Below are 24,414 nucleotides of genomic sequence, written 5' to 3'. Positions count from 1 at the left end.
AATAACAGCAGATCACTGTGTTGTGAGTGTAATCCCCTCGTCTCGCTGTTTCAGAGAACAGTGTTCTCAGAGGCTGGTTCTCTCCCTGCCTTCTGCAGCTGCAGCAAACGGAGTCAGAGTTCTGGCGCCTTTTCACACTTTCTGAGAGAGGCGCTCCAAAACACTAGGACATCCTGTCAAAAAAAAATCCTTACTCTGAAATCAAAACAACACCCAGCCCAAAACCCACCCCACACTCCGACACACACCCACAGCTACCGAGAAACAGCTATACACACTATGCACGAGCGACCCGTTCACCAACTTCAGGCGCGTGCTGCTCACTTCCCCACAGCTCGTCTGTCTCTGACAGCGCTGTAACTACCAACGTCTGACTGACTCGTGAGGAGTCATTCATTTGAACCGACTCCTTTCATCAGCAAATCAACCGATTCATTCATGTCCAAACGACACTAACTTTTTCAGCAGGGTCTACTGATGATCTACAACGTTAAACCAGCGTCTCAGAAAATTTGATTATTATATAAGACCGATTGGTACTTCTGGCAAAATCCTGCTGAAAAACGAAATCCGCATCTCCATAAAAATAGTCACTGACTTTGGAATTGATATAACACAGTGAAACAACACCAGCAGATGACATGTCTCTCCAAACCATCACTGATCATCAGTAAATTTTACATTTCATTTGGAAATCAAGGGACCAGAGTCTGGAGGGTGAGTGGAGAGACACACAGTGCAAGCTGTTTAATGTCTAATGTAAAGTTTCACACGCCCCCCACGCACGCCCAGCGTCCAATCCCGCGCCCGACATCCCCGTGCGTCATGACGTTGCCGCTCCGTCGCGCATGCGCAGTGTCATTTTCGCCCCGAGCTCCTCGGTGTTCACATCGAAGATGGCGGCGGGCTTGGAGCCGCTGGCGGCGGATTGTGTGGTTAAAAGAGCGGGCGAGAAACTTTTGAGCGCTGTCGCGGGTCGCGTCAGAGACGAGCTCGGCCAAGCTTGAGCGCGGAGTGAACCTACTAAACTCCGGGAAGTGCGGGGGAAAAGGGAAGAGCCCGGGCAGGTGGCAGTGACAGTGCTGGAGGCAGAGCACTGAAGTGTTAGCTAGCGTTAACGGCGGACCGGGGAGAGGAGCCGCGGGGCTGCGGGGCTGAGGGACTTGTTTAGAGGGGAAAACAGCCGGTGAAAAGTCGCTTGGGCGGCAATATGGTGGCTAACACCCCTCAATATCTTCGCCTGGGCGAGTTTAAGTGACACGGGTGCTTGTTAGGGGCCCTTATTTGGCAGTTTTAAACCCCCCTTCACCTTCACTTCACACGGTTGTTATTAGTTGGAGAGCGCTGGGAGGGAAGGGGGTGTTTTGAGTGCTGAGTGGAGGAGGCTCCACAATAACGGCAAACAACAAACTACAACAACACGGACGGATTTAGCTACTTAACTGCATTAAATCATGTTGGCTAACTAGTTAACTAACAGTTACTACCAGTTACTACCATAACAGATCAACCGGTGCCCCATTATTTTTCTTCTTCTCTTCCACTTCCCATATACAGCTGATTAACATGCTATGGTCACTACTTTGCCTAGCCACGAAGTGAAGCCCGGGACGTCAACGGCGCAAACTTTTAGCGGGGGCGATGCCATGGATGCGCGGGCAGACAGCGGCGCCGCTCTCCCCGGCACGCCCGTGTCGAACAGCAGCCTGCCCGGGTCGAACAGTAGTCCAACGGCGGGCACGGTGCTCAATAACGGGCCTGGACTGTTAACGAGTAAAGGTGATGGAAGTAGTAGTAGTAGTAGTAGTAATAGTGGTAGTGGCAGCGTTGGTGGCAGCAGCGTGCCTGCCACCTCCAGCACGGTTATCATCCAGGCGAGCGCGTCCACCGGACCCACAGGAGCCACCAGACCCATCGGACCCACAGTTACCGTCTTGAGACCGGCTGCTATGCATACAACACCACCAACGGGGACGACAATCGGCGCTCCGGCGCTCGCCGTAAACGGGAGCAACATGAACGCGGTCCTGAATGTAGCCCAGCAGGCGCCGACAGCACCTCCAGCACCTGCCACCGCCGCAGGAGTCACGTTGACATTAACTCCCCAAACCCCGGGCCAGGCTCTAGCTCCTGCTCCCGCTCCTCCAGGAGCTCCTCTAGGCACGACGACCATCAAGCCCGAGCCGGCCAAGAGCATCATCCACAGCGCGGCAGGGCAGAGCGTGGTGGGGCATCTGCACGTGTCTCCCGGGGCGGCCAAGGGGGCGGTGCAGCTGCAGCAGCAGCAAGGCGTCGTGCGGAGCCTCGTAGCCCAAACCCCCAGCCCCGCGGGGGTCAGGGCTATAGCGCCGCAACAGGTGCTGGCGCCCCGGATCCCCCAGAGCAGCCCGGGACAGCCCAGCATCCAGAACATCCAGCTACCTCCAGGTACTTCTCGCACCTCTTCTCCACGTGGTCTTGCTCTTCTTTCTGGCAACTGCTGGTTGGCACCTGTCACCTGCCGCCAAGTTCGTTGGTGGTTTTCTTGCAAACAAGCAAGGCAGCCCTGGAGTTGTGTTTTGGCTCGGGTGACCTAAAACTATAAAGCACACAGTCTTGTCTTAATAATAATAATAATAATAATAATAAAAATGCTTTATTTTGATTAAAATCATGGAAGTGTGGTTTGATGTGAAACATTCTGTTCTAAAGAAACTTGCCAAAATACCTCATACATAATTTCCAGACATCTGAGAAAATTATAGGCAGCTAAACACAGTTACAACACCAAAAAGTTCTAAAAACACTGATGTCCAAGATAAAAGAAAAAAAAAAAAGTTCAATAGTGTTGACAAGCTGTGTAGGCCAAGAACTAGGAGTGGGCGATATGACAGTATAATAATGCTACAATATTTTAGGGTATTTTCACGATAACAATATTCTTGGAATAATATACTTGGAAAGTAATTACAAGAACACACTACTACTTTAACAAAATCAATACTAAATTTAAATTGGCGATATTAGTACATACGATAAGATATGGCACACTCATAATTGATATTTTTTAACAGATTGTAACAGAAGTCCGTGATCTATAATGTCATCATATTAATAATGCACTCCATATATCCAGGTTTGAAGTAAATTAAATGATACTGGACAGATGTAATCTGTCTTTAGTTGATATTTAAAAGGAAATGAGAACAATGTGAATTTTTCTTTTGCAGCAAACAGCAAAGTTGCACCCATATTACTATATATGATTATATAGTGATATACTTTACTATATTATTATTTTTTATATAACTTATAACTTTTTTTATAACCAAGTCATGATGCAGGTACACTAAAGTATTATAAAGTATATGTAAGTATTGATTTCACTGTCTTCTGAAATCAAGGCTATGAAAAAGAGTTTATGCTGCTTTTGTTAGAGTAACAATGTTTACTAGTGACAAGAACAAGGTCAGGTTTTTTGGTGGTCCCACCCTTACTTACCCCCAACTCGCTCCCAGCTCACCATGTAGCTAAATGTATTCATTGGAAGGGATGTCCACAAACATTATGACATTTATCGTATTTTACAGTGATCAATGTTACATATAAACTGACACAAAACTTATGTTTTGTGTTCTACAGTAACTTCATATCCTTGGTTCCCACAGCATCTCAGAATGGGATTTAACCACAGTAAATTGTTTCACATCAAATTATCTTAAATGTCGTTGTTTATGTCTCAAGCACTGAAGTATGCAAAAGTTTTGGAAAATCTTTGCAGCCACGCCTGGTGCTGAAGTTCGTCTCCAGTTATTCAGTAATTTGATTGTTTACCAAAAATGCCACAAGTGTTTTGGAGCTTTCAACCAGGAGTGTCCATACCTTTTACCATTTTGAAACAACGTGCAGTACACTAACAATGGAAAGCAAATTTAACTTAATATTTTAAAATGTGTACAGTCACACTTTTTGTAAATACTAACTAACTGCATAATACAATCTGACATTTCAGTTTATTGTTCCTCCAGAAATGTACCAATGTTTTTGGCCACTTTTCACTCAGATCTGTCTTTTTTAACTTACTGTACTTTGACGTAATTGAAGTATTGTTGAAAGTCGTTCTTCCAGTGATTAAGATGCTGAAGTTAGTCTTCAGTTTATCAATTGTATGGTTCAGCAAGAACATCCAACAACATTATATCCCTCATTTTACCAAAACCTGTCCTGTCTAATGTGCTTTATATGGAAAATCGGGTCTACGTTTTAAAAAGCTGTTACTACGCTAAGCAGCACACCACATCAGGCTTTTATCACATCAGTTTTCTGTTGGGTTTTATTGTATACTCCCAAACCTGTCCTGTTTAGTTTGCTTAACTGTGGCATACCCATGTAAAGCATACCCTCATATCTGGAGTACAGGTCATTGTTTAACTGTAGCTGCAGTGACCCAGCCACTTAGGTTAGACTTCAGTCTAACAATTTATCTGTTCACCAAGGACTACACTACTCCTCTGTGGCTTTGTGTCTTGGGCCTGTTAACACCCACAACTTGTCTTGTTAATTTCTTACTCTTTAGCAGAATACCTACTGATTTTGAACAGTAGGAAATGTTTAAGTGTTTATGTAATACTTCTAAAGGTGTTTTTACACCTAGTCAATTCGCACTCTGTTTTTATTTATTTATTTATTTATTTTTTTACCCTTGGTGCTTTTTTTTTTTTTTAAGCAGGTGTGAATTCAGTAATCACACTTGGATACAGAACAGAACAACCACACCAAGACCCTGTAGAGGAGGTGATTGCAGTTTAGTGTCAGATTAACTCTGTGGAGTTTCTTTTGCAGTGAAAACATGATCTGACCTTGAACTGACCCAACTATTAGATACATTCTGCAAGTTTGAGTTTAACTTGTTTTTGGGACTCTGGGAGTTTCAGCAAATTAAGGCACTATCACTATGATCTGAGGATTGCTGGATCAAAGCCTAGATCATGCTACTTTGCCATCAGCAGCTGGAGTCTGAGAGAGCCATTTCATTTCAATATCAGTACTGATGTGATGATGCCTTCCACAGGCATCTATTAGGTGTTGAATCAGAGCTGGGGTTGAATCTTTGAGTCTTGGGCATGACTGCTTAGTGATGTTTGAAAATTAGGAGATGGTTGGCTTCATGTGTGACAGAGGAGGGCCACATAGTGTCAGGAGCATTACTAGTAACAGGATGAGTTTTTATAAGTGGGGGTTGGGTAAGTTACCTTCCGAATTGGGTAGAAAATGGGGTAACATAATTACTTAAATAATTAAAAAACCTAGTATATTACCCAGATAATTACTACAGCTGTTAACAAATAACATCTCTGTGTTGCTCCGTGTTTAATTGCACAGAGATCTGCATTAGTCCAGAAAACACAACCTTCTTTCTGTATTTACACTTCTGCCGCCCCAGACAGGTCTGGCCAATAAGCAAAGAGAACATTATCACATGGTTCGGTGGAATGCATTTTGGATTTGAAAACAAATAAAAAAAGAGGGAAAACACTTAAATTTTAAAAACTTGTTAACTTATTCAGAGCAGAACATTCTATGTTATTATTCTGTATTATATGTGTGAAAACACTCAAAAGCTTAGCTTGTATCGTTTCTATTAGCACCCATACACACACACCTTTTTATTTTGCTCTGTGTTGCCCTCAAAGTTCTCAGTCTGTGCTCAGGCCTTGCAGTCCTGACTTAAGTTAAAACCAATTAAATGTTTGAGAATTATTTTTGCTTACTTGTGGTCATCTTGCCCGGTTTTCCTGGAAAGAGTCTTGCAGTGGAGTTTTGAATAAAAGCTCTGAAACATGTGGCTTTGCAAGCTAACCTGTTGCCTGACAGTCTATGCAGTTTTATCACTGACTGATCTGTTGTCTGGCAGCTTTGGGAAGGCGAAAAAATCTTGACCAATTTTTTGCACAGGGCCATCTGGACACGCTACCCAACGGGCTTCTGTCGCAACACCCAGAGACGAGCTGGTTGTCGCAAAGTGACGGGCACTGGGTGAATGGACGCTCACAGTACTGAGAAAATATAGGCCACCAACTGTGTGTTGTGCGGGGGTGGCATGTTCTGCCATGCCTTCCAGCATGCCACAATGGACAGATTGGATGGCATTGCGCTTTCCATCAGAAAAGAAGCTACTGCTGAAATCATTGATTGCATGTGGTTGGAGACGTCACAGCTGGACCTGTTCAGCACAGCCTGAGAAACTGAATAGTGTGATACACATATAACTTGACCGATATATCAATTGAATGATATTGAGATTATGAAGATTTATTGTCATAGGTTTAAATCCTGCTGACCAAGCACTGGTGCAACACCATAACACACATCTAAGTGATCACCTACTCTACAGAACCTTTGAAACCCCCTGGACAACAATAGCAACCACACACTCACTTAATTTTAAATTGGTATAGTGCAGTAAAATATAACATCCCAGTATTTTCATACACCAGCAATATTTAGTGTTTTAATGACCCTATTTGTCCACCAAAGCTGTTGACTGTTCTCATGCAAACAGACTAATATTTCAGTGTTTTTGAATATGGTTTGGCATATTCAAATTGACAAAATTCACATATATTTATGTTCCTCTCTCTTTACCTGTCCAGGTATGGTGCTTGTACGAAGTGAGACTGGCCAGTTGCTGATGATCCCTCAGCAGGTGTTGGCTCAAATGCAGGCCCAGATGCAGGCCACACGCACCGCCACGCCCGTCAGCACTACACCCGGACAGATCACGTCTGCACAGGTACTGTACATTACCAATGCTGCTGAAATGATATTAAGAGCATTTTATTCCACTGATATTTAATGATAATAGCATAATAATACACGTACACACTTTAAAATTGTATTTATTAAGAATGTTAAGACATTGTATGTGGAATATAAATTATTGTAAAAAAAAAATACAATTAAGAAAATAAATCTGCTTTTTGTAATCAAAGTTGATATATGAGCTCTCATGCTTAAGAAAAAACATAAAAGGTAATATTACATGTCATACAAGTGCACCAACAATGGGCTGATTCTGGTATCCGATTTTACACATGTACATATTTGTTGATGCCACTTTTGAAAAGTCTTGTATGTACTTGTACTTACATAAGTTCCATATTGACAGAGTTGCCAGAGGTTGGAATCGAACCCACAACCTTAGTTCATAGAAGCATGATTTACAGAGATGGCTCTTGGCAGCTTTTTCAGGCTGTTTTTTTTTTTTTTGCAAAAGAGTACAAAGGAACCCAGCACCTTCATTGCAAAATGTACATGCATATGTCATTAAGATGTCGCCAAGCATGGCTGCCGTGTTGCGAGCTCCCACTTACTTTTGAAGTTTTTCTTTGTTTTTGTTGTTTTTTGTCACTCTTTTTGGTTTATAGTGTAAGTTAATATGTGTATTGTTATTGAGTATACTGTGTATATTGTTTATACTGTAAAGGTATCTATCTATATGTCTTATTTTATATTATATTTTATTATATTCTTCTTCTTCTTGTAAATAGTGTTCTCTGCACATTGCTGGGAATCTGCACCCAAGTTTTTCACTCACATATACACCTGTACTCTGTGATGTGATAATAAAAATCTTGAATCTTGAATGCTGTGCATTATCGCTTTTATCAAATATTACAAAAAAAAATGACCTCGTGGAAATAATTTGTCAATTTGGTCACCATTTGACACTCTCCAACAAAGTTATAGATCCAGCGATGCACATAATCCAGCCTGCTCTGCTTATTTATGTACTTTTATGCAAAAACTCGTGTTTTACGTGTTTTAAAAATAAACACATAAACATAAAAGCAAATATCGGCCGATACGATATAATACCAATATGCTCATGAATCTCTAGTTGTAATAATGGGTGGACCAGTGGGTGAATGCTCCAAGAGAGATGCTACTTGGTGGATAGCTACTTGCCCTGTTCTGCCGTCTGTGTATGTATGACTATTAGCACTCTAGAGCACATCAATGTATCGACATGACCATTTCTGCAATGTCTAATATATATTCATTCTAAAAACAGTGAGGTCTGGTAGGTTTGTTGGATGTAATTGCTATTACTATCTATATTTTGTACAGTATTTTCAGTTGTCTTGCTCGCTCAGCATCTCACACAATCTTTTCACCGTTTTGTTTCCCCTGCAGACCCCTGGTGCTCCGATCATGAGCAGACCGTTTGCTCCTGTAATCAGACAGGGCTCACCCACAACCAGTAGCCCTGCTACCACCACACTCCAGAGACCTCCAGCACAGGTAACATCATGAACACATCATCATTATAAAGCAGACAGAAGTACTTGCACCATCGCACCCTAGAGAGCGCCAGCGCACACTAACCAGCACTTCCACTACAACCCTCCAGAGAATACCCCTGCAAGCAACATAGAAATGAATGAAAAACGCTAGTAGCAATAAAACTGCACTGCACACTGGATGGAACATTTGTACACACACACACACACACACACACACACACCTTCTAGCATCTAAATAAAGAGTCTCGCACACTCAGCAATGTCTACTACTGTACTTAACACACAAGTTTTGTCATCCACCATGTTTTTTCAAATTAGGAAAAATTAAAAAAAAAAAATACGCAACAAGATTTTTAGTTTTGTAATGAAGACCAAAGACAAAAACGAAACTTCTCGCTGAAGACGACCCACTCCCATTTTATAAAAGTCTGGCACCACTACCTGCCAAGTTATAATCTTTATTTTTACAGCACTTTTCGTACACTAGTGCAACCCAAAGTGCTTTACAGAACAGAAAAAAATCATTAGTCATACAATATGCACATATAAATTAAAAAGCAAAAATTACAAAGTAAAAATGTTTACCCTACGGAAATGCTAATAAAAAAAGGTTTTAAGGCTGCTTTTAAAAATGCTCAAAGATGAAATGGCTCTGAGCTCCTCAGGGAGAGAGTTCCAATATTTTGGGCCATAATAGCTGAAACAGCCTTTCCTAATCTCAGCCGAGTTTTGGGAACTACCAGTAGATTACTATGGAAAGATCTGAGAGACCTAGCCGAACATACCTAAGAATCATCATTTCATTAAAATAAAGGGGAGCAAGTCCATGAAGAAGTTTAAAAACCATTACTAATACCTTAAAAATCGAGTTAGTTTTTCTTGTTGGTTGATTTCTTCTTGGTGCAACTTATAATTATTATTTTTTTATTAGTGTATATACACAATTAGAGTTACACTGAGAAACATACAGGTTAATACTTAACTAGGGGTGTGCCATATCGTATCGTACACAAAATATCATACTACATTAAAAAATCCTGATTGTCTTAAAAGCAGTCTATGATTTACTGTGAAGCTTTAGAAGTATTTTTTTTTTGTAAAATTGCATGCAATTCTTACATTATATATTTTGTTACACTGTTAATATTGTACACACAATCTTGAGTCTTGGAAAGTTATTGTTTTATTGGACAAAAAATGAACAGATTTTTTTTGGTTTGTTTATGCCAAAACTAATATACTTGAAAAATACATTACATTAAATTTAACATTCATTTTGTTGCAGTATCATATTCTTCTATCTTGATATTATTTTAGGGCGTATTCTCCACCCCAGTACTCCACAAACCCTTGCTTAATCTCCCTCTTGTGCATCCTTAAACAAATTTAACATCATCAACTGATGACCTCTCGCACCAAAAGACAAAAATAAAACACACAATGAAGAGCCTTCGATTCATTCTGTTTATTAAAGGAATGAACTAAAGAATTCTCAGTAATCCACTTGCCTCTCTCTCTGTCTTCTGTGCTTTCCAGCTGCCCTCTGTGGGCTCGGTGCTGACAGTGCAGCCGGGGACCGCCCCGCGGGTGGCGACTCCTGCCACAGGGACCAGCATCACCTTGCCAACGGTGAGAACCTTGTGTTGAGTGGGAGCCAAAACACTCTCTAAGTGTGATGAGTGTAACAGGCAGGCTGGGTGTGAGGGAGATTGTTCAGCCTGTGAGATTTGTTGGTTTACGGAGTCTTTTAGATTATTTGCTGACTTTTTAATTCTGTACGTACCGTTTTGCATATGCTTGTCTGGTAGGCCCAGTGGAATTAGTGAATGCAAGGTGCTTTCCAGAATTCTTTTGGGGAGGAAAAAGATGAAGTGACTGCAAATCCTCTCTGAAATCACCCCTATCTGGAAAGCACCTTAAAATCCCTGAATTACAGAACCAATACAATTTTTTAAACATGGGTTTAACCCTGTTGTTCCTTTTGTTTTTCCTCCTGAGGGATTGATTATTGATTTATTAGACCTTTAGTTGTTCTGTTATTATAAATGATTGGTTGGATTATTAGTTTAGGTTTATTTTCCTGAAGGTCTCACCGAAGCTGTTCTTTGTTTCTGTCTGCAGGAGACGATGGAGAATGTGAAGAAGTGTAAGAACTTTCTGTCCACGCTGATCAAGCTGGCCACCAGTGCGAAACAGTCGTCACAAACCGCCGCTAATGTCAAAGAACTGGTCAAGAATTTGCTGGTGAGTATGTAAACCAATCTCTTTCTCTCTCTCTCTCTCTCTCTCTCTCTCTCTCTCCCTCTCTCTCTCTCTCTCTCTCTCTCTCTCTATATATATATATATATATATATTATAGTATATAATATAATATATTGCGATCAGTAAACAAGGCGATGTTTTGTGATAGTTTCAAATTTTAGGAAAAATGCCATAGCATGAAAAACTTTATTATTTTTATAAAATCTGACTAAGAGAAAAATGTTCTTTTTTTTTTATTCTAAAATAAAATAATTTTATTTTATTTACTTTTTACAGAAAAGTGGGGCCTAAAGAACGATTACAACAATGCTGTCTAGTAGGAGTTTAAATAATACAAAGTGAACCACTGTCTGACCAAGTCTTTACATGTAAACTAATATGATACAGTATTGTAAAATATGATATTGTGATACTTAGATTCATCTTAGCATTCCATGTCGAATCTCTGATGGACATAACCTTAAAAGTTTTAACAGACCTCAATTTTGCCCACCGTGTATATTTTTATCAAGACGAGTCCATTAACATGAATGATCCAGTATTTAGGATATATTATTAATATAGGATATTATTATTATTATTATTAATTATATATTCCTAATCCAATGTCTAAATATTCTTAATAACTTGTTGCTGTTAAAATTTTTTACTTGCATTATACTGCTTTACTATTTGTTTTATTTGTTTATTTTATTGGACAAAAATGGTTGTAAAATGTAAAATCATTTGTCTCAGTCGTTTCTAGGCCATTTTTTCCATCTGTATCATCTATTACAAATTGGTTATCTTTCTGTGTGTGTGTGTGCGCGTGTGACTTACTGTATGAGTGTGAAAAAGGTCTAAGCGTGCTTGATGTAGTGTGTGTGTGTGTGTGTGTGTGTGTCTCTGTGTCTGTGTGCGTGTGGTGGTATTTTGTCATGTTTGTGTGGGATGTGTTTAGATCAAAAGTATTTTCTGTGTGTTTTCTCACTTTGACTAAGCCGAAACATTTAAGTGATTAGAAGATTATTGTGTATCAAGAATCACAGCAAGACGAGACAAGTGTGGACTTTAGATAGTGTGCGAGTGTGTGTGAGGGGGAATGCGTAGGAAATGTCTTGTGTGTGTGTGTAGGAGGTGCTGTTTTTTTTTTTTATCAGAAGTGTTCTCTCAGTGTAGTCTCACTTTGAGAAAGCTTTTTGAGAAATTCAAAATTAGATTATTTGATGTATCTCAGATATTATCCGCTCAGATACTATCTAGCTCCTAAGCCTGGTACAGATAAACTGGTACATTTAAAAAATTTAAAAAAATGTACATCAGGTTTTATATATCTGAATGATGCACTCATAAATATGTGTACTAAAACTGTACCCTTGGGCATCTGTGTGATATGGAGTCTGGAAAAGGTTTGCACTACTTTCAGCTAGGCTGCTTTTGGCTGAACCATGTCCTCTTATTTGTTGTGTCACAGGTAATCTCATTTTGCAGAAGTCTCTCACGGTTCCAGTTGTAAAAATCAAACAAATAATTTCTCTCAAATTAACAGATTATTCGCCCGCGATTATTTTCATGAATATCTTCAAATGGAAAATTTGCTAGAGGGGCGAAATGTCTTTTCCATTTTTTTAAAGCCTAAACTTTATTGAGATACCTTGGCTACTTTGACCCCTGGTAAAAAAAGTATTTTTGTTTGTAGGAGGGGAGGATTGAAGCCGAGGACTTCACCAGCAGGTTATACAAGGAGCTCAACTCCTCACCACAGCCTTATCTTGTGCCTTTCCTGAAGGTAATTGCAAAAATGTTGCTTTTCTATTTGTCTGATACATACCTGACATTTACTAGTGCAGCTGTATTTATTTTATTATTAATTCATACGCATCACCCTTCTTTTGGCATGTATTTACTGCCGTATGTACTGCATCAGACTGAACCTGAACGGTGAACAATATATCCTAAATTCATATATTTGCAATATATTACTTGTTTTTGATTGGTACGATACAATTCTGATGTTTATGTGAATTATATTTAAAAAATCCCATGGTAGATAATGTTTCAATAAATATGATTTTAAACACATTGTGATGTTTCAATATTGTATCCTTCACTGACTGACATTACATAATTAGAAAATTATATTAAATTAAATTTATATAATTATACGCATTGCATAATTATATAAAGTACCAGTCAAAACCTTAAATGCAGTGTTTTTCATTATTTTAAAATGTTCTGTGTTCCAAACTATAAAGAAAAAGTGTTTAACAAAGCAGAAAAGGTTTTACTTAGATTCTTCAAAGTAGGAACCTCTTAAAAATATCCTAAAAGTGCAGTTGCAAAGACCATAAAAAAAAATTATGAAGAAACTGGCTCTCATCAGGACCGCCCCAGGAAGGAAGTTCCCTCTGTTAATCAGAGTAGCTAGCCTTAGAAACCGCAAGTTAACAGCACCCTAGTGTTTGTTTAACACTTTTACTACAAGCTTACTACATGTTTCCTTATTTGTTCCTTCGTAGTCTGGGTTACTTTACAATGTAGCAAAATAATATAAAAATGTAAAAAAAATAATAATGCAAAAAATTGAATGAGAAGCCGTGTCCAAACTTTAGACTGCTACCTCGTTGAACCTTTCTTTTTACTCTTTCTGCAGAGGAGTCTTCCTGCTCTGAGGCAGCTCACTCCGGACTCCCTCGCCTTCATCCAGCAGAGCCAAGGCCTGCCGGTCAGACCTGCAGCTACTGTAGCTCTGGCCAGTCCCACGTTAGTTAACCCAGTCACTGCTGCTTCTGTGGCCACCACGGTTCCAGTGGCCACAGCAGCTGCCCCGGCCGCCACAGGCACTGCAACCATCGCAGCTGGCACAGCCACTGCCACTACTTCATCTGTCGTGTCTGCTGCCACCGCTGCCACCACAGCCCCACGGACACTCATCCAGCCCGCTCACAACAAAACCACCCAGTCTGCCTCACTGGTAATTAACTGTTCAACTTAAATTCTACTGTAAAGCTTTTATTACAGTATTACAGGGGAAAAAAAGGTTTGAAAGAAAAAATGGCTTAAAAATATTTTGCTGTTTAAGGAACATTACATACACTGTTTTGGCGTGCATGCAATTTACATGGCGTCATGGGTAATTATTTTTTTCATACAGACTAAATCAGACATGTGTTTGTCTTTCTCTATTTTTTAGAAAGTTACAGAATTAGCTGTTGTTACTCATTTAACTGATATTTGAGACTACTTCTGATCAATATGTCTGTGATTTTTTTAAACCAGTAAATGCTGTATTTAGTCTTTGAACACACAGAGGAAAAAAACAAAACATTACATGAACAAAAATCTAATTGTTTCTGAACATTTTCATCCCAAGCTTAACAAACCAATTGAGAACATTCTGTGTCTAAAGCCCTGTCTGGTCAGGATTAGTTTCTGAGGGGGGATAATATTTCTATTGAAAAATATTTCACACTTCTACTCAGTGATAAAACTCTTGCATCTGGACTGCAATTTAAAAAAAACAAACAATTTTTGGGGGCTTTTTCAGTCACATGACATCGTGTTCAGTAGCTCCTCCATTTCCACTGTTGTTGTGTTTACGTAGATCTCCGTGGAAACACGTGTCCAAAGTGGAAGTAGGACTAGACAAATAGTTTTTTTATTAAATGTGAAGTGACAAACTCGGAGGTGTCCGTCTGGAGGCGACGAAATTAACCGAAGGCCCACAGAGTTAATCAAAAATCAGTAGATAATTCAGCCTGTAATTTTTTCAGAGGACATCTGAGAAAAACACATACGTGGTCGTTCCGGATGGGAATAAAATCACAGAGGACCCTCCATAAAAGAGAAAATTACCCCCGGACCCTGATCTGGACAGGGCTGAAGGAAGACCAAGCGAATAAATACAGGAAGAAGGCTCTAGTGCGTATTTCTGTACAGTTTAACACAAAGCAACTAGAGGTGGCATTAGCTGATAGCAATGGGAGCCTTTTAACTTAACTTGCATCTTTAGTCCAACTGAGGATTGGGTCAGATCGTGTTCCCACCACACACAAGAGTTTGTTATGGAGTTGTTTTGGCACAGTGCCTGTGTGGAAATGCCCTAAGAAAAATATTGGCTTCACTTTTTGAACTACTGTCAATCAGTCCTCTTTTATATAGAGTGGTTTGGAAGCATCTGGCATCAATTGTGAATGTGATCGTGTCGCAACACAGTGCAAACTTTCAGACGTTACTTATTACTCCAGCGTTACTCACGCATTTAAAAAGCACGCTTTTTAATGACACTGCTTTTTTTCACACCTACATTTTGCATTTTATTAGCCTGAATTGACACCAGTTAGGTCTGTCACGTTAACTGCCTTTTATTGGGTGATATATTGTTCAAGAAATAACTGCGATAAGCTCTAAAATTGTCATTATAAGACCAGTTTATGCCACTAATATCATGATAATATAATAGCTTAATAATGCAGTTACACCCTTTAAAGACTGTTAAGACTTGGCAATTGGAACTATATATTTTTAAATATCATAAATCATAAATAGGTTAACTTGTGGGCTGATTGATGTTAATGGGATCTTTTTTTGATAAGAAAAGGAGTGTGTAATATTGAGAACAGCAGAAATGATTGATCTCATGCAAATGTATTAAACAATACATTGAAAATGTATTTATCTAATTTAACAAGATCATGACAGGGATAAGATCAGTAGCTGACAGATATCAATCATCACTAAAACTCTAGAAACTCTTATATTATAGTGTATATTATAAAATTGTGTATGTATGTTTATGTTCTGTGTTTTTGTGTAGGTGTTGCAGTCTCAGCAGCAAGGGACAATAGTTAAGACCCCCCAGGTGGCCCTGACTACTACTCCCATGGTAGCGCTCAGGGGTCAGCCCCCTAGCCGCATCGTAGTGGGACAGCCTCATATGCAGGTCAAACCACTACAAACAGGTGTGTGTTTGTGAAATACTGGCTGGTGATATGATGTGCACTCTTAGATAGTTCTGTAGTAAAACAGTGGGTTAGTGGGTTAGTGCTTGTGTGGTCTGTTAGTGTTAAAGCTCTATCAGATAAAAGGTCAAGCGAACAGCGTACAGTGAGGATAGTGTGAAATGTTCTGCCTTTTTTTCTGTCTCATTCTCACTCTCAGTGTCGATGAAGCCCGGTGCAGTGAGTGGGCCTAGACTTGCTTCCAGCCCGGCGACACTCCTTGCAGCTCAAAAGAGCAAGCTAAAGGATGCAGCTGGTGGAACATTCAGGTTAGTTTGAGTCAAAATAAAATACAAACCACATTTCTACATATACGGCTCTGGAAAAAATTACATTTCTGAATAAGTTTATGTGATTTTACTCGTTATAGGTATATGTTTGAGTAAGATGAACATTGTTGTTTTATTCTTGAAACTACTGACAACATTTCTCCCCAAATTTAAAATAAAAAATATTTAAATTTTAACAATTTATTTGCAGAAAATGAGAAATGGCTGAAAAAACAAAAAAAAGATGCAGAGCTTTCAGTTCTTAAATAATGCAAAGAAAATAAGTTTATATTGACAAAGTTTTAGGAGTTCAGAAATCAATATTTGTTGGAGTAACCCTGTTTTTTAATCACAGTTTTCATGCATCTTGGCATGTTCTCCTCCACCAGTCTTCCACACTGCTTTTGGACAACTTTATACTACTCCTGGTGCAAATATTTAAGCAGTTCAGTTTGGTTTGATGGCTTGTGGTCATCCATCTTCCTCTTTAGTATATTCCAGAGGTTTTTAATTTGGTAAAATCAAGGAAAAAAATCATCATTAAGTGGTCTCTTATATTTTTCCAGAGCTGTATATAACGCTAGATTTCAGATTTCCTTATATAAATACCAGTAAATACAGAGTATATGTTTATACCATTTTTAGAGTAAGAACCTCTGTGAAGAACTGTGAAGCATGGTGGTGGTGGTAGTATGTTGGTGTGAGTTAGAGAACAACACTTTGCTACATTAAGACCTGGACACTTTGCTACCATTTAGGGGAACTATGATTTATACTACTAATTTCTACTCATGTTCTCATTCAATGAATGTCAGGTTATCTGTCTGTGTACTAAAGCTGAAGCTCTCTCATAATAGACATAATGATGCATGTTATCTCTGTGTGCTTGTGAAGGGATGATGATGACATCAACGACGTGGCCTCCATGGCTGGGGTGAACCTGTCAGAGGAGAGCGCTCGCATCCTGGCCACTAACTCGGACGTGGTGGGGGCTGTGACTCGCTCCTGCAAGGATGAAGCCTTCCTTTCCACTGCTTTGTTGCAACGCAGAATACTCGACATAGGTCTGTCAGCAATGGCCAAGCTTTCAGTCATGCTTCAAGTAACAGCCAATGGGTGTGGGCGATGTGACAAACATACATGCTACATATTTGTTTTGTTAACAAATGGAAACTGACATGTCAGTCATATCGCCCACTCAAACTGCCAGCACTTGGCTGGGGTTTGGCATTTCCCACAAGCACCAGTAAAAAAAAAAATAATTAAGATATTTTTGTAATATGAATCCAATTTTGATTGGCTCTTTTTGAGCAAGTCTTTAGCTAACATTTAAATAGTTACTTTAGTTGTAGTGTATCTCAGTGATGCTGATGTCTTCTCTGATTTACAGGTAAACGCTTTGGGGTGACTGATCTGGCACCAGAGGTAGTAAACCTGGTCTCCCACGCCGCTCAGCAAAGACTACAGAACTTATTAGAAAAAGTCTCTGTTATAGCACAACAAAAGAATATGACCTATAAGGTAATTTGCATTGAATGAATTCCTTTTAAGCTGTTTTGAATCAGTTTTAGAGTGCTTTACAGTATTGTAAACACTTACATATTTCATATCATCATTACATTCATACATACTATACTAGTGCATCTCAAATAACTGAGAAAATCATCAAGAAAAGTTACTTTATTTCAGTAATTCAAAGTTCAAAGAGTGAAAATTAGAATATTATATAAGACCAATGTGTACTTTGGGCAGTGTGCCAAGTCCTGCTGAAAAATGAAATCCACATCTCCATAAAAGCTGTCAGCAGAAGGAAGCATGAAGTGCTGTAAGATTTTCTGGGAAAACACTGCACTGACTTTAGACTTGATCTATATAACACAGTAGATCAACACCAGCAGATGACATGTCTCTCCAAACCATCACTGATTGTAGAAACTTCACACTAGACCTCAAGCAGCTTGAACTGTGTGTCTCTCCACTCTTCCTCCAGACTCTGCTCCCTTGATTTACAAATGAAATGCAAAATTTACTGATGATCAGTGATGGTTTGGAGAGACATGTCATCTGCTGGTGTTAATCCACTGTGTTCTATCAAGCCCGAAGTCAGTGCAGAATATATATATATTTTTTTATTTGCCTGTAATCCATTATTATCAACAATAAAAGAAATAAACTCTCAAAATAGATCACTCTGAGTGTAAAACATCTATGTAATATGAGTTTCACACTGTAATAAAGTAACTTTTCAATGATATTCTTTTGTTTTTTTTAGACGCACTAGTATATAGCTTCTTTCTATTTTAACAGTGAACTTCTTGGTGCTTTTTTTAATTCACTGAATGCAGTTTGTGAGAGAGATCACTGCCTTGAATGGGAATGAATAATAGATATTTGGGATTATTTTTATGGGGCCTAATGATCTGTATACTGTGTGCTCTTGTTTACAGCATGTACAGAATTTGACTCTCATATTACCTTCTTACGTTGACTTGTTTGTTGTGCAGGAGGATGGACGTTATGAGCAGGTAACTGATGTTCGAGCACAGCTGAAGTTCTTTGAGCAGCTTGATCAGATGGAGAAGCAGAAGAAGGAGGAGCAGGAGAGAGAAATACTAATGAAGGCAGCCAAGGTGAAACACACACACAGGCCTATCAAAATAACTGTTTTTTAATGGACAGTATATTGCACAATCATTCCAGAGAACACCAATTCCAGAGTTCCCCTGCTCCACAGCTCCCAGGCAGTCCAGTCATGTTTATTTACTCCAGAAAGACCTATTCTGTTGGCAGTAGACTAGTATTGTCTAAGACTTTTATTTTGTGATTCTGACATTTATCCAGTACAGAATATATAAAGGGTTCATACGATCATAAAACACCTGGAAAAGTCATGGAATTTCAAAATAGCAATTTCCAGGTCTGGATAAGTTTTGGAAAAATAAAAATACCCGAAAAGTTTTGGAAAAGTTGTGGAAATTTTCTCTACAAACCTTTGTATTTCTGTGTATTGACAGAGAAAAGCTTTTTAAAGCTAGCAAGTACATCAGCTCAGAGTTAGTGCAGTAATTTAGCCCTACACGATAGAGCTCTGACGGTGCGCGTCCACTAGCACTTTTCTTCAACGCATGTCGCCGTGCCGGATCTCTTGGCTCACCGCGTGTGGGCGTGTCCGTGACGTTTTTGAATTCAAATGAAGCAACAGATGTAGTCAATCATAAGTTTAACATTTTAAATTTTTAGTAAACCTCACTGTGATCCATAGTTGTACAAATCCATATTCTGCCATTTTAGCCTCTTTTCTGTGTTTAAAAGACGCCAGTTCTGTGTGTGTGAGGCTCGTCTGTGTGTGGCGTGACAGCCTGCTGTTCCCTGATTGGCTGGATGCAGCACGGCGGCCGGATTAATTTGAATAAAGTTGAGTTCTGCTCAACTTTCTTGCCAGGGGGTGGAGCTGCGCTTAACACAACCCAGTATGCTCCACGCCATGTGGCGGCTCTCTCCATTGAAATGAATGGGATGCGTCAGGGCTTAAGTGCCAGTGGACGCGCACCGTCAGGATCTGACACATTTATTTTTTATTAAAGATAATTTATCAAATTCATTTTAGGCTCACTGTAATAATTTTGATTTAAAGTTGATAAGTTTTGGCTTTATTGTCCATGTCTGCACTGATGTTTTAAAAATCGTATGGTCATGAAAATTTGCCTTGAAGTCATGGAAAGGTCATGAAAAAGTCTGACTTAAAATTCATTGGTTAAAAACCGTATGAACCCTGTATATAAATCATGGGCTTGAAGAAGTTTTGCTCGCAGTTTAATTAGTCTGTACCACCATCTAGTGGTGAATGTGTCTCATGCACGTATTTTAATAGCAGCGGACGGATGTTGTGGTTCACGTGGTTTAATTGATCTGTGAGGAGGTGGCTGTGTATGAATCATTTTTTCATTACGCTTCAGCTAATGGGTGTTTTTGTTGCTTTTGATGCTGTTGTGCAGTCTCGCTCTCGACAAGAGGACCCGGAGCAGTTGCGGTTAAAACAAAAGGCCAAAGAGGTACTACGCTTTCCTGTCCTGTTATTACTGACACGCTCTTTAAAATGGCTGATCTAGTATCAGCCTAATGACTGTAATAATAATGCATGTGTCAATCACTGTGTGTGTGTGTGTGTAACAGATGCAGCAGCAGGAGCTAGCTCAAATAAGACAGAGGGAGGCCAACTTAACAGCGCTGGCTGCTATTGGACCCAGAAAGAAGAGGAAAGTGGACTCGCCTGCTCTTGGCACTGATGCAGAGGTACAATTATCATATGTTGCTTTGTTACCAAGTACTTTTATAAATGATTTGTTAAGTTGCAAATTTTATATAGCTTGGTCTTATCCAGCTATAATCATGATACTCAAGCTGCATCAAGTGAACATATGTAAGTGTAAGAGTCTTGGACCAGCTTTGATCTAGGCTGTATTTGAATATTAACCATTAAACATTGAGGCTTTCCAACAACATAACCCAAATTATTTTGTAATATCTTAAAATCTTAATATATATATATATATATATATATATATATATATATATATATATATATATATATATATATAGTAAGATTTTAAGACATTATATATATATATATATGCATCAGGAGTGGCATAAAGTTATTTAAAAGCAGTGTGTAAGACTGGTGGAGGAGAACATGCCAAGATGCATGAAAACTGTGATTAAAAACCACGGTTATCCACCAAATATGAATATGAACTTTTTTGCTTTGCATTATTTAAGGTCTGAAAGTTCTGCATCATAAAGAAATTAATGTATAGATTTCACCACATCTATCACATATATGTTTGTAACATCATTCAAGGCACTATCAAAGAGAAGAATTAAGCCTAGGTTTGAATCACACAGCATTCTGAATGAAAATTTTCCATTGAAAGGAATGACTGCTTTAAACCCTGTCTGGCAAACTGCCCTATAATATCCTAATAGATTTTAATAAAACACCATAAGAGTGTGTACACTAGACAATTAGACAAAGCTGGGCATCTCGCATAAAGTGATGCTGCTTTCATTCTTAAAATAACAAATCTCGAGAGAATCAGCGTAACAACAAACTGCCACTGATATGTTGCACCTCACACGTCTCGTTTGCACAAACAGGACGTGAAAAAAGGTAAACCGCAGGGTGTGGGCGAACATGTGGTTGGGGAAACACGTACATACATCATTCACTTTATTCTAGAGCAGGAACTGGAGGTCATAAACAACTCATTCTTAAGAACTGTCAGCTTTGAAGATCTAAAAGAGCAATACTATGTAGTAATTTGTTGTACCTTTGTAGTATGAGGGTGGAGGAATGGTATGGACATTCAAGAGGCTTTGAAAGTTAAATGCTTGTTTAATACTACAATGTCACTTATTTTGTTAGCTAGCAATTCTAAGTGGACTCTCAAATAACAAATAAATAATACTACTGTAAATTATTGTAAATAATCAGTCATTTTAAATAACTTTAAAACTGTAATAGGTTCAGCTTAAAAATATTAAGTAATATAATTAGATTTAATTTGATTTGTTTTATTTATTTGTTGGCTAAATAAAATGTTGATTTAAATGCTAAAGTACTTCAGCATGAGTTTTAATTCAATTCCCCTGGGTTTCCACATGTCCTTAAAAAGTCTTAAAATATCTTAAGTTTAAAATCTGGATAATTAATGTTTTAAATTGTTTTACATTTTTTAGACAGTGCGTTTAATGCAGTGGTGTGCAGTGAGGCCCTTCTAACCCTTCAGAGAAGGGGCGACAATAAATGCATGTAAATAATTATATAATTTTTAATCAGGAAATATTTATCATAGCTGTTGTAAGTGTAAGAATTTATTTTATAAATTAACTAAAATAAAAAAAAACAGCAACTAATTCAAAGCATTAGTCTGGGTTTTTCAGTTGCTACAGGACTCTTATCAGACTGACAGCGGTATTAACCAATCAAAGCTTTGGTTGCAGAAGGGGTACCCACTATATTCACTGCACGCCACTGGTTTAATGTCTGTGGAAAAGCACATACTAACATTAGCTGTGAGTTACCGGGGAGAGAAGTAAGATTAGCGGAGAGCTAGCTAACCTTAGCAGCAAGCAAGGTAACATGCTAACATTAGCAGTGAGATAGCTTACATACTAACGTTAGCGATGAGTTAGCTACGTATATATTGGAAATCAATCAAACTGAATGTTTCCTATTTATCATAATTTTAATTTCTTATAATTTCTTATATATATATATTTATATTTTTATTATTATTATTATTATTATTATTATTATGACTACATTTTTGGGCCTATATTTATTGAGGTCTTAAAAAGGTCTTAAAAGCATTAAATTTGACATTTAAAATGGAGCAAGAATAACTCTGGAAAAAAAGTTGAAGATCACTGCCTTGCCGATTTCCAGGTTGCTCAGTGAGAAGACAATTTTTTTTTTTGTAATTGCTGTAATTATTTTTAGACACAGATGTGTTCCTCTGTGTGTCTTTTCACAGGGTTCTGGATCGTCGGCAAACGCAACAGCGGGTTTGAGTGGCGGAGTGTCGAGACAGTTTGCTCGGCAGCGCATCACACGTGTAAACCTCAGGGATCTGCTCTTCTGCCTGGAGAACGAGAGAGAAAGCAGCCGCTCTCAGCTGCTCTACAGAGCACTGCTGAAATAGCAGTAGGACTACAGAGCCGTGCGACACCGGCAGCTCAGGTTACAGAGCAGTGCTCAAATAGCAGCTCAGCTGCAGAGCAGTACTGGATTGGCTGTGTAAATCCAGAGCAGTGCTCAAGTAGCTGTTTGACTGTAGAGCAGCACTGGACCGGTTGTTTATCCCCAAAGAGCCGCTCATGTTGCCGCTCTACTGCAGAGCAGCGCTCCTTTAGCTGCTGTGCTGAGCTATTCTCATGTACCAGGTCCATTTCTGAGCTCTGCTCAGGACAGCAGCTCCACGGCTCGAGTAGTGTGAGCTGTATAGAGCACTGTTCAAGTGATAGCCAAGCTCGACCACACCGGCTCTCAACCAGGCGCCTCCTTTTCACTTCCTTTTTTCTCTTTTTTTTGTCTTTCTTCTGGTGTGTGTCCCTCATTTTTGTCTTTTTTTGTCTTTCATGTTTGTTCTGCTTTTACAACTGTCCTCTTCTCCATACACTCACTAACTTAAACATTCACACATTCATTCTTCAGTCTCTTTTCTCCCTCTCCCAATGTTTCCCAATGTTTTTATGTTGTTTTTAGCTTCCTTTGCTTTTAAATTTTTACTTTGTTGAAAATATGTAAAAGAAATCATTTGCAGTTATATATCCAATGTTTTTCTTAGAGGGTGGCTTTGTAATGTGCAGATTACCAATGTAAAAAAAAAGAGAATACACAATGAAACTGCCCATTCATTTTGTATTTGTGTTTTTATATAAGAGGTTTTAAGAAATAAATGGAAAAATGTTTTATAAAACACTCACTTGTTGCCTTTATTACAATGGAATTAGCTGAGCATGACAGGAGCTGGTATTGTGTCCCATGACGTCTCATTCCATAGAGACTAATAAACATTTTTTTTTTATACTTTTTTATTTCAAAATTATAACCAATTTTCTCCCCTATTTACACGGCCAATTACCCAAACCACTCATTAGGACTCCCCCTATCACCCCTATCACTAGTGATGCCCCAACACCATGAGGGTGAAGACTAGCACATGCCTTCTCTGATACATGTGAGTAGCATCACAAGCGTAGCAAATCTGTTCTGATACCTCAGCTCACAGGCGCCTAGGGCGAAGCGACATCACCCTTTGGATTGATGTGGGGAGAGAGTGCCATCTACCCTCCCAAAGAGAACAAGGCCAACTGTGCTCACTCAGGGCTCCGGCAGCTGAAGGCAAGTTACATGAACAGGATTCAAACTGGCCATCTCCAGATCATAGTGGCAGAGCCTTAATCTGCTGGACCACTCGGAGCCCGCAGAGACTGAAGAACCCTAAAAGTGGGATATGTATGTCTGGTCTCTTGCATTGAACGTTGACGTGCAAGGTTTCTGTCAGAGTCGCTTGTCTGTTAGCATGGACAATTCTGGCCAGATATTGCTAGTTACAATCATTACCACCCACTGCTCTATCTGTCCACTGTGGGAGGTAATGAGGTATTCTTTTTTAGTAACATATTCCCCATTCAAACTCTTTGTTTAAAAGCCGAACATACTGCCAAACTTGGGGAAAAAAATATCCCATCAATCTGGTACCAACTATCTAACCCACTCTTAAACTTAACTGATATAAATGGTTTATGCTCTCTTGCCATATGCATGCTGTATGCCAGTGTCCACCCTACTCACAAGATAACACCTCACATCATGTAGAGGTGTGTGCATTCTTAAGTCAACCCCTCAGGTAACACTTTTCACCAAATGACATGACATACTTTTACCCCATCACTGCATTTGCTACCAGCATCAGCACCAGCTGAACACCAGATGGCGCCAAAACCCTGCAAGTTAAAAGTGCCCTACACACATCATCAAGAATGGTTTATAAAGGAACACAAGCAGTGGCACCAATAAGAGTCTAACACAAAATAAAAAGGTAAGTGTTAAGTGTC

General features: G+C 39.1%; 1 protein-coding gene across 1 annotated transcript; it reads left to right on the top strand.

The window, feature by feature from the left end:
• The first annotated feature begins 854 nt into the window (after nucleotides 1–854).
• On the top strand, nucleotides 855–23,275 carry taf4a (TAF4A RNA polymerase II, TATA box binding protein (TBP)-associated factor). Its single transcript, XM_022682767.2, has 15 exons — nucleotides 855–2,427; nucleotides 6,633–6,772; nucleotides 8,176–8,283; nucleotides 9,822–9,914; nucleotides 10,407–10,529; nucleotides 12,226–12,315; nucleotides 13,180–13,500; nucleotides 15,343–15,487; nucleotides 15,687–15,795; nucleotides 16,690–16,859; nucleotides 17,186–17,316; nucleotides 18,300–18,425; nucleotides 19,791–19,847; nucleotides 19,969–20,088; nucleotides 22,329–23,275. The coding sequence occupies exons 1-15, from the start codon at nucleotides 1,572–1,574 to the stop codon at nucleotides 22,494–22,496; spliced, it is 2,757 nt and encodes a 918-aa protein (XP_022538488.2). The 5' UTR covers nucleotides 855–1,571; the 3' UTR covers nucleotides 22,497–23,275.
• Nucleotides 23,276–24,414: the final 1,139 nt, after the last annotated feature.

The sequence above is a fragment of the Astyanax mexicanus genome, chromosome 24, assembly GCF_023375975.1.
Source record: "Astyanax mexicanus isolate ESR-SI-001 chromosome 24, AstMex3_surface, whole genome shotgun sequence".
Taxonomy (NCBI): domain Eukaryota; kingdom Metazoa; phylum Chordata; class Actinopteri; order Characiformes; family Acestrorhamphidae; genus Astyanax; species Astyanax mexicanus.
The sequence above is the reverse complement of the archived record's forward strand: the minus strand, read 5'-3'. Positions and strand labels throughout refer to the sequence as shown.